We start from the raw sequence: 10,846 nt of genomic DNA on the forward strand, positions 1-10,846 counted from the left end.
ATGCCACACAATGATGACGTCTTGATTGACAAATAAGGTAATCGAAATGATGATCCATTTGTTGTAACAAAAAAAATGATCGCCTTCATTGTGATTAGCCACATCTCACTCTATATCGGAGTCATGTTTCTGATTCTATGTGTTGCTACAGGATTGTATTATTTAGCCGAATTGGCTGAAGAGAATAGTGTCATGACTCGGAAGGTGATTTCGTACATGATTTATGTATGTAATAATCATTTTTGGAAGAACCATTTATCATCATCATCCGAATCCATATGATATGAATTTGAAATGATGATCATGGTACGATGATTGGAATGTATGATTATTGTATTCGGAATCCTGTCATCCGATGAAAACATGATTCGGTCAAAATGATGATCCTATATAATATATTGAAAACAATGATTAATAGTTGGTGGTGATTGTACATTTGATTTTATGGATTTTTGATGAACTTTATTTCTGGTGTATTTCTATTGGAATATTGTCTCATATTGCATATTATCAATTATTATCAACATTCCCATTTGTGAGAGTGAAATCTGCATCCTGTATTTTGAGCATTGGTAAGTGGTGATGAGTCGTTGAACGAATGGTTCTTAATCATGTGTGTGAAATTTCACGAAAATGCATGAATTGAATCTTTCAAATCTTACTATTGGTGACATAATTTATTATACAAATAGTCGGATTTTTAGTTTCTCACATAGGATGGTACTATTACTTTATTGATTTTTACACACCAATTTATGAATTTTCAGAATTACTAGGTAAGCATTAATTACTTTGATGACCATTTGTATATTTTCAAATTCGTTTCTATTTTGCGAAAACCATTCTTGACACATGAATAGGCTTTTTCTTCATTTGTGTTTGGGTCACTCCTCTTGCATTATTTGTAAGCTTGAGTATTGGAGACATGCAATTACCAGGGCTTGGAATGGAAGGTGGTGCAGATCGTGGCAATAAGGATATTCTCAAAAAGAAGAACAATGTGGTGCAATGGATCATGTCGCAACTGAATCGTTTCAGAAAGAGTTCATCGTCGGATACGATGCTGCCACATCAGTCAAATTACTAATGTTTTTTTCGCAAACTAAAATTCTACTGTTTAAATTTGTGTGTATTTTCATCATATAAAAAACAACAACCATTCGCAAGAAAGGAGGAATTGAACCTCTGGACTTTACATCCCTACGGCTTTGAAGGCCGCACCCCGGAACCACCGAAGATCATTCCTGCAACGAAAAAGGTGTTCAGATGTTTGTTTAGTTTTCAGTAGTTCAATATTTGTGACCAAATTAAGGTTTGCAAAAAAATGGAGTTCCAACAAATTGAATGTACTTTTTCAAACAATGCAAAGTATTCGAATATCTATCAAGTATTGGTGCATCAAAACCTGCATTATTTATTCTTGTCTGTATCGCCTTGGTTTTAATTTCAATTTGGCAACGCGACTACTTCTTCTTTTTCTTTTGTAAACTTTCCAAACATTCCTCGTAAGAAAAAGCGGTAGGTCTATCCATCAACCGCACATATTTGGGTCCTCTCTCTTTGGGAGGTCGTATGGTGAGAGCTTTTCTCAGTGTCATGTATTTACTCTCCTTTTCTCCTTCTTGATTTGTAAAGTCTCTCTCCAACTTGGATCGATCCACCAATGTATTGTTTGAAGCTTGATAGAAAATGTTATACATGGACGTCTTGATTGCACAATGTTTCCACATTTCAAAAAAGTGAGAAGCCACCTCAGTTGGAGTATCTACATTGCTATGTATCCATTTCAAGTCCTCGAACACACAATCATACAACACTAGAGGATACTCAGAGGCAATTGGGTACTGAGGACGTGCCTTGTTTGTTTCAATGTCAAGTAAATCTGAAATAATACTAGGTTCTTCTTTTCCTTCTCCAATTAAAAAGAGAACAGCTGCCATACATCGAATTTGGTGCCACAAAAATGAATATCCACAAACAACAATTTCATACATGTCATAATAGTTGTCACTTCCATGTTGTTGGTGAAACAAATCTGATTTCACAATTTCTACGTTTAAGATTTTTCTTCTAAAATTCGAAACATCCTCAGCATTAATTTTACAGAAATTTCTAAAGTCATGATCTCCAATGAATTTTAAAGCTGCTTCTCTCATCTTGTCGATATTCAGATTTTGTTTGATGAAAAAGTACTTGTATGTTCGTTGAATGCACCCAAATCGAGCATCAAAGTCTTTGGTCACAGGGCACCATGCCAACACTCTAATATCCTCTGGTAATGAATTATTTAACATTTTCACGTAATCAAAACTCTTGCTCGGGTCCTTACTGGCTCTCCCATAAAATGAAATTACTTGACACAATGCAGAGACTCCCTTATCCGTACGTCCACATCTTGTATATTCGCTCTTTTCTTCGCTTTCTATCAGTTTTACCTTTTTCAATGCTTCAAATAAATGATATTCAATCGTATTGGTATTGTGTGCTTGTCGTGCAAGACCTTGATAATTAAACCCGAGATAGGCAACCTTTAATGCAATATATTCCATGTGTTGTTTGGACCAATCCATTTCATTCTTTTCCTTCTTCTTCTTCTTTGTTTTTTCTTTTCCATTCTTTTTATTTCCATCATCGGAGGACAAATTTCGAGACTCTTTGTTCGCCATACGTTTTTCCTGTTGATAGAGTGTTGCAATTTTTACAAGTTCTTCACGAGTCATCTCATTAGGTGATTTATCTAGCAAGGATAGTTCCATACATGAAGTGCCGGAGTGACTTTCCGAACTTGCACTCGAGACGATGGAGGAGGATGCTTCAATTTGGTGTTCACTCATTTTTTATGATTTTGGAAATTCCTCAAACATTCATCGATATTTCCAGGATCAGTCTCAATTTATTAATGAGATAAAAAGCATCACTAAAAGAGTGTATCTTTGAAAAGAGAACCTCAGCAATCCCAAGATGATTTATTGAAAAAGATGAAAATTTCAAAACAACAAAGCTGAACTGAATTCTTTGAATGAACAAACTGAAATAGAGTCACTCAAAAACGAGATACAAAGAACGAAAATCACTTGCAAGAAGTTCCAAACGTAAAGAATATCATCTCTGAGATTACTTTAGAGATTGACAGGTTGCGAAAAATTCTCTCTGAAATCAAAGAAGTTGATAATTTCAGACTGAATAGTTGATGTATCCAAAAATATTTTTCATGTTGTTGGGAAGTCTATGGTTGCAGAAAAAGCATTTTCGCCAATATAAACACGCTGGGAGGTCTCAGGCGATAAAAAGTGTGTTGTTGTAAAAACGTGCATCCAATAGAATTGTTCTTGTCACTTGTCTCTGAATCGAAGTTGGAATGGTTTAAAAAAAACTAGCAAGAGATTTTCAATAACAAAAAAACAAGACAATCACGCTTAACTCTTCTTTAACGTTAGTTCTAACCTCACTACTCTCTCTCAACCTCTCGCAAGCACCTCAACATTCATCACCATGTTCTCTCACGACTCTGTTCACTTCTCTTCTGACTTGTTCTCTGAATTCGAACCAAATCCAACGGTTCAATTGTTTGAACCCTCTCCTCTTCAGAGTTTGATTCATTCATTCTCTGATGAAGGATCCAATCATGGTGTTTCTACCATGATGAATCAAGCTGATCAAGACTCCAATGACTTTTCCATGTTGTTTGAAGATGATCAAACTCCTTGTTCATCCTCTCAAACAATTAGTCATGGATCACCTGTTGATGCTTCCAATGTTGATTCTGAAGATGAGTTTAATGCATGGCTCCAAGGTTTGGTTGGACCTCTCTCTCCAACCGAAACCACTCGAGTTTCAGAGAAGGAAGCAGAACCACCTATTGTTGTTCCTTCTTTTCAAGAGATTGGAGCAATGATTGGTCGTATTCCAACTTCTCCTTGTGTTTCTTTTTGTGCACATGATACTATGAATGCTCCTCAAGCAATAGCCCATGAAGAGGTACACATCAAGAATACCAAGAAGAAGACAACGACTCCAAAGAAGAGTAAGAAGGGTCATTCTCTTCAAGGAACCAAAAAGAAGAGCTCTCTCAATATTCAATCAGAACTCTCCAAGAGATTGAATACTCTTCGTGAGGAGATCCTTTCTCTCGAGAATGATTCCACCGATCAGCCTTCCTCATTGGTTGATACTTGTCAATATCCTCCAAAGATTTCTCAAACCAGTTATGTGATCTTTGATCATGACGGAAATGCTAACAGTGAGGGAACTCATTCTTCAAATTCATTCAATCTCAACATTCATTACTTCAAAGGTCCAAAATTATCTGGAGGTCGTCTCTTCAATCCCAATGAATTGGAATTGTTGAGTTCCATCTCAGCACAAGAGATTGAATGTTCTCGACATTCAGTGACCACTCTCAAAGGATTATTGGAAAATCACTTTGGAGTGAAACGTGCGAAACATTCCATTTACATCCAATTTGATGGATGTTCGGATTATCACATGTTGTATTGTCAAAAAGGCAAGACAGACCATGTGAGAAGTTTAATTCGAGTCGTTCAACAAGAATCTTCTGATCCGATGAAGATTTCCACTCATTATATTTGTTTGAACAAGTTGTCCAATGCTGCGAGCAAACCATTGAATCATTCACCCCCAATTGGGCACAACACCTGTTCTTCTTTCTCTTCTTCCAAGAATTAATCAACTTGTTTCAAGTGATTACACTAGGAAGAACAAAATGGATGGATACAACTGACTCATGAACTCCCAATGCAAGATGTCCATATGAAAGTATCCTCAGAACTCAAAAGTATTTATATCAAACACAAAAGCACAATTCATTCTTCCACATTACTCTCTAATTTTGTTGATGATGGATTTCAACTTGACATCACCTGACGAATCAACAAAATTTTAAAGTAATGTGGAAATCAGAATGACTTGCCCTTATGTATTTTCCTCATGCTGCTGTAAATAATAAATAACAAATTTCAAACTCTACCAATTTTCACAACCTTGAACCAACAGATTTGAAATTGAATCAATTCTCCTGACATTTCGTTGATACACATTCACACTGTGCGATAATAGAATTCATTGTCGTTAAAATCTGTAAGAACCAAATGTGGAAGACGCGGACAAAAAAATGTCACCAAGGAACACTGTTCTGGAAAGGAAGGAGTTCTGTAACCTTGTGTTTGTTGGCCAATACTATTTAACCAGGCTCATTTCGTGCCTCACTGAAAAGGTCAAAAAGAAAATGCCTCCACTACTGTCACAACTCTCCTCAGACGAACTTGGTCAAATATTTCAATTCTTGAGTGTGTTTGAAATTGTTCACTCTGTCTCTCTCGTTTCTAAAGAATGGATGAATATTTGTCATGATCATGTTCCTCTCCGTCTAGAGTTTCCTCCCAAAAGGCTTCCTGTTTCCCTGTTCAAACCAAACCAAACACCACAATATACGTTTTCAAGCCAATTCAATCCAAAACTTTATGAATTCGTGAAAGTGATCGATCAAGTGAAATTCAAAATCGTTTCAGATTTTAAAGTGAGTGGTAATCGAATGGGAATGGAAGGAATCGACAAGATAATTGTACCGCTCTTAACCTCTTCTAGTAATTTATTTGCAAGTTTAAAAAGTTTAAATCTCAGTAATAATGCTCTTGGAGATGATGCATTGCAACGTCTGGTGTCTGTTTCAGCATTTCAATGCATCCCGAATTTAGAAAGACTTGATTTGAGTAACAACACTGACATTCATTCTGAGAGTGTTCAACTCTTGATACAGGCCTTGAATCAAAGTAATATTAAGTTAACTGAGTTGAATTTGAGAGGAAATACTGGAATGAATCATGCTGAGTTTCTCAATACTGACTCTCCTTCACTGTCAAGTTTAAAATTCTTGGATCTGAGTTCTATTAATATTGGAATGAAAGGATTGAAATCTCTTTTTGAAAATACGAATCTTCAAAACTTGACATGCTTGCACTTGAATCACTGTGAAATAGGTCTTGAGGGTGCTCAATATATCGCACAATGTGGAAATTGTTTTCACGACTCTTCATCTGCACCACTTAAACATTTAAAAATTCTCCATCTCGATGGTAATCCTATCCGGACCAAGGGTGCAAAGGAAATCGTTACAAGTGCATACTGGTCTTCCAAGCTCACTCATCTAGTCCTTATGCCCAATTTAACCTACAATTTGGGATACATTTATGAGAATGGTGAGGATGGTGTAACACAGGACCATACTTTGGCCCTTTACTATTACAAGAAGGCTGCAGAACAGAAGGAAGTGCTGGCGTTGAATGGGCTTGGCCAAATTTACCGCGACGGCGCTCTTGGCCAGGAGAAGAATTTGGAGAAGGCTATTGAGTATTTTCAAAAAGCAGCTGAACTTGGAGACATTCCATCGTACTATTCCATTGCACAGATTTACTACTTTACGATCAAAGATCTCAACAAAACTTTCGAGATCCTTGAAAAAGGTGCCGATGCTGGATGTATTGAGTCACAATATTTACTTGGAGTGTTGAATAGAAATGGTTACGGATGTGAGAAAAATTTTGTTGGCGCTTTTCAATATTTTTTTCTATCTTCGTTAATAGGATCCCGCAATGCAGATTACGGATTACCAATGGCATGTATTTTTAAGGGTCACATGTTTTTTAATGGAGAAACTTTGTCCAAAGAATCGCAAGAATTACGTGATGAGAAAGCCTTTGACTGTTATTATAGTTGCTTGAGAATTAGTTCATACATACCCCTGAGAAAATTGGCTTCCTTAAATATGGTTCTCATGTCAAAAATGGGAAAAGTGAAAGCTCAAAAGCAGCTTGAAATGTTGAGTTGGAGTCAAAATTACTTGAAGAAACACATGGACTTTGATGGTGACGTTGTTGAGTTTAAGAAATCCATCAAAGAATGTTGTGACAAGGAATTTGAGCAACTGTTGATAACTAGGGAATCCACTCACTGTTCAACGCCTAACTGTTGCTGCTACGAAAGGAAAATAGAGCACGATATGTATTGTGAAGGTTGTAAAATACTGAAGAGAGATCAACCGGTCATTCACAAGTTCCTGAGTGAATATTGAGTCAACATGTTCAGAGAAGATGTTACGCAGAGTTGTGAATGGTTAAGCCAAGATCAATTACTGATATTATCGTGTAAATAAATATTCTCGTGATTTCATCTACTCCTGTGTTTGATAATGTACACTTGAATTATTGATTTGCATCAGGGCAAGCATGTTTCGAGCGACAAGATCACACTTGGAAGTTTCAAGAGTCATATGTAAATTCATCATTTCTAGAGCTTGTTCCACTTGATTTTTAACAAAATAATTCTTGATGGCCAAATTATAATAATACCAACGTTGATTCTTCTTTTCTTTGGATTCCAATTCATACATCCATTCATCCATTTCAGATGAGTTATTGTCTCCAACTTCAAATAATTTACATGATTCAAATAAATAAGTGGAAGTGTTGTGAGAGTTTTGAGGAGTTTGTTGTTGTGAAATTGATGGCTGTTGAGCATTCTCACCACCCTTATTAATTCCATTTTGATCAAAAGGACAACAACTGGCATAATAATTGTCGATGAACAAGTCTTGGAATTGAATGAATCTCATTTGATACTTTTCACTGCAGTGGTGTTCAATTTGTTGTGAAATTATTATTGGAATGTTCAACCTGTTCGCAATTTGAATCATTCTATCTAAATTGGATTGAATACTTCCGATGACTTGAAATGATTTGAAATCACGAGTTCCCAAATTTCCACAAATACATTCTTGGCATGTGACTGCCATTCTGAAATTCAATTTTGTCAAACTCGAATTCAATGAATGTTGATGTGATTTCGAATGAGTTGAAGACCATTTGTGATTCTTGATTTGTGAAAGTTTGGATCGAAGTGAATCACAAAGTGCAAGTGCCTTTTCTTGATGTTTCTTCACATCATTGGCTGCATTGAAGAAGATGAGTTGAGAATCAGAATCAAAAGAACCCATTTGAGCACCCAATGATCGTGCTTGTTGATTCATGACTTCAAAAACATCACTCAACAAGTTCACAATTTCACTTCCATTCATGCATGACCACCATTCGTTCAATCCATCCAAATGAAGCATGATTCCACTCACCATTTTCTTTTCAGAATAGAGTGAAAATCGATCGATTGGCGTTTTTTGTGAAGATTGTCTTCTTGAAGAACTTGCCATGGATGAAGAGCTCTTTCGTGATAATTCTTGACTTTGAGAAACGGAAGAGGCCTGTGCATGAGAGTTCTTCATAAAAGAAAAGTTGTTGCTATCATGATCACTCTTCACCTTGTACTGTTGACCCTTTTTCTTATCCTTCTTTGTATCAAGTGCATTGTCTTCCTCTCCATGCTCATTACTCTCCAACTGAGACAACAAATGAGAAGGAATGAAGGCTCTGTATAATTTGATTCTCTTGACCATTTGAGTGAAATGTAATTGCAACTGAGTCACCTCTGTCAATTGACTCTTTCTCAAATTCAAATCTTCTAATTGCATATTTGAAACCATTTCAAAAGATTGAATCAATTGATGGAATGGTTTCACTATACGGAGAGAGACAACAACTGCCATGAGAGCACTCACCAAGGAAATGATACAAGCACTGATCACTGCAGCAATGATCGCCAAAACCATATTACTGATGTAATTCCATTGAGGAACGCTCAATACCAGCATCCAATCAATTCCATTCTCGTTACACAATCGATGGATGAGAATGAATTGATCCGCCAGTGTCATCTCAAGACGATTATTACATTGCAAATTTCGCAGATTATTATTAAATTGGGAATAGACTTTCATTCCGATCGCTTTCATGGAAGGACTCATGTCTACAATCTTTTTTCTTGTGCTTGATGAGCCAGAATGATCATCGATTTGATCGCCTGGGGTAGTATTGATTTACGAGTCATCATAGATTCATCAGAAAATTTAAAACGAAAATACTTACTGGCAACAATGAAATCTGTTTCCACCTCAATGATGAACGTATGAGATCCTGTAATGCTCTTTGTCATTTCTACCAAGAACAGAGATAAGAATCGGGCAGTCATGCAGTATCCAATAAAGTGGCTCACAGTACGATCACTCTTTGGTACATCCAATTTGTAACTCGTGAGTAACGTTAAAAACACAATATTGGGTTGAGTGGGATCTGTAAAAGAAGGCGCGAAAATGGTCTTTCCTGGGTTACGAGTGACAGTATCAGTGGCCACTTTGTCCGTGAATGCGGGAAGAATCATATCGGGAGTTGAATTTCGATTGCAATACTCATGATTGGGAACATCATGGCAAATATAAAACTGTTGATTTTGAGCATAGGTTATATTGAGAAACCATGTAAGATTTCCAAAGATGGACATTCCCAATGCACCTCCTTCATATTCGGCGACAAACAACGCATAGGAGAGTGAGGCTTCATGTTTCATTAAACTCTTCCATGCCAAATACAAATGATTTTCCAGGACATGATCCATGGCTTGATAATCTTTCAAGAGTTGTCCCTTAAAGGTTTCTAGAAAGAATGCAACTCGTGTCAGGCTTTCATCGGCATAGGAAACAATTCTTGAAAATTCCTTATCCCGAACGGAATGACTCAATTCAGAGACAGTGGCGCTGAAACAACTGACCCAAATGGCAGATAAGATCAAGACACTAAGGATAATGAGACCCACGATCATGATTATGAGGACATACTTGATGGAGAAACAACACGAATATTTGGTGGAATTGTCGTGAGAATCAAGGTGGCTCGATACCAAGGTGTTGCTCTCATCTGATACATCTTCAGCAATTTTAGTTGATACGAGAGGTTGGATTTTGATGGTCATTCTCGTTCCTAGGAATGATTTACGAATGATTTCTTTTCGAGTCGAACGAACGAGATGGAGTAGAGTTTGAAAGATTTAGAGAAATATCTCCCGGAAGAGATTAGTTTCATCTCTTGGATTTGAATCTAAAGAGATGCATCAATACCAATCAAATCTTGCATCAAGATGTACAGCTTGGTCAACTGTAAAGCGCGCAAGGTTTTGTTGAGGATGTGCTATTATCAAGCAGCATTATCAAGCGTAGGAAGAATCCAAGCCAGCAAGTGAAAAAACTCGCTTAGTGGCAAGTCAAAAAGCAAAACAAGAAATGCAAAGTCACAGTGTGAGGAGCGTTCGTAATATTACCATTCGTGCTGTTTAATTTGGATAAACATTAAAATATACTTAAAAAAAAAAATTTTGCATTAGCCGGGAGTCGAACCCGGGTCACCAGCTTGGAAGGCTGGTATGATACCGTTACACTACTAATGCTTTTCACATGGATAACTTCAAAAATTCAAGCACGTATGGAACCGTAATGATCGTAGAGGTTAGAGGTTGCTTTATTCGACATGCGATTCTAATCTTCTCTTAATGTCTCCGTATATTGTGTCATTAGTGTCGATTCGTTTTTGATATTCTGAATCAGGAACTTTTGCGGAAACGTTTCTCAATTTCTGAAAAGACGTTAGGCCTAAAACAATTTACAGACACTTACCAACATGCTCAGATATGATGCATGATCTGTCACCATGTTAATGAACCAATAAGGTACGTAGGACAATTTTGGATCAATACTTCCCACAATTTGTACATAAGTCTCCTCTAGTTGAATCAGTATTGTATCCCTCGTGGCCAACAAAGTAGTAACACATACCTGGAGAAATATATTTTACAAGAAAACCAGAATATTCGCACTCTGCACATACATTATTTGGCTTTTCAAACTTGGAAATTATATCTTTGTGTTGTGGCAACGATTTTGATGTCACACCTT

General features: G+C 36.8%; 6 protein-coding genes across 6 annotated transcripts in view; 3 read left to right on the forward strand and 3 right to left on the reverse strand.

Annotated features, from left to right (window-relative positions):
- Nucleotides 1–75: 75 nt before the first annotated feature.
- On the forward strand, nt 76–1,087 carry C9374_000999 (uncharacterized protein; the record flags this gene model as incomplete). The annotated part of the gene is made up of 4 exons (XM_044700237.1): nt 76–225; nt 419–572; nt 693–776; nt 861–1,087. 4 exons carry the CDS (start codon nt 76–78, stop codon nt 1,085–1,087), a joined length of 615 nt encoding a protein of 204 aa, XP_044552141.1.
- Nucleotides 1,088–1,463: 376 nt separating this feature from the next.
- Nucleotides 1,464–2,834, reverse strand: C9374_001000 (uncharacterized protein; the record flags this gene model as incomplete). The annotated part of the gene is made up of 1 exon (XM_044685496.1): nt 1,464–2,834. One exon carries the CDS (start codon nt 2,832–2,834, stop codon nt 1,464–1,466), a length of 1,371 nt encoding a protein of 456 aa, XP_044552142.1.
- Nucleotides 2,835–3,492: 658 nt separating this feature from the next.
- Nucleotides 3,493–4,686, forward strand: C9374_001001 (uncharacterized protein; the record flags this gene model as incomplete). Its single annotated transcript, XM_044685507.1, has 1 exon — nt 3,493–4,686. One exon carries the CDS (start codon nt 3,493–3,495, stop codon nt 4,684–4,686), a length of 1,194 nt encoding a protein of 397 aa, XP_044552143.1.
- A 559-nt stretch (nt 4,687–5,245) lies between these two features.
- C9374_001002 (uncharacterized protein) lies at nt 5,246–7,087 on the forward strand (the record flags this gene model as incomplete). The annotated part of the gene is made up of 1 exon (XM_044685518.1): nt 5,246–7,087. The coding sequence occupies one exon, from the start codon at nt 5,246–5,248 to the stop codon at nt 7,085–7,087; it is 1,842 nt and encodes a 613-aa protein (XP_044552144.1).
- A 99-nt stretch (nt 7,088–7,186) lies between these two features.
- C9374_001003 (uncharacterized protein) lies at nt 7,187–9,870 on the reverse strand (the record flags this gene model as incomplete). Its single annotated transcript, XM_044685529.1, has 2 exons — nt 7,187–8,925; nt 8,991–9,870. The coding sequence occupies 2 exons, from the start codon at nt 9,868–9,870 to the stop codon at nt 7,187–7,189; spliced, it is 2,619 nt and encodes an 872-aa protein (XP_044552145.1).
- Nucleotides 9,871–10,837: 967 nt separating this feature from the next.
- C9374_001004 (uncharacterized protein) overlaps nt 10,838–10,846 on the reverse strand; it is a gene marked incomplete at both ends in the record, with an annotated part of 618 nt that continues 609 nt past the window's right edge. The window contains one exon of the mRNA XM_044685540.1: nt 10,838–10,846. This exon is cut by the window's right edge and continues 609 nt beyond it. Within this exon, the coding sequence (XP_044552146.1) occupies nt 10,838–10,846 (9 nt within the window).

This window comes from Naegleria lovaniensis (assembly GCF_003324165.1).
Source record: "Naegleria lovaniensis strain ATCC 30569 chromosome Unknown tig011, whole genome shotgun sequence".
NCBI classification, from domain to species: Eukaryota; Heterolobosea; class Eutetramitea; order Acrasida; family Naegleriidae; genus Naegleria; species Naegleria lovaniensis.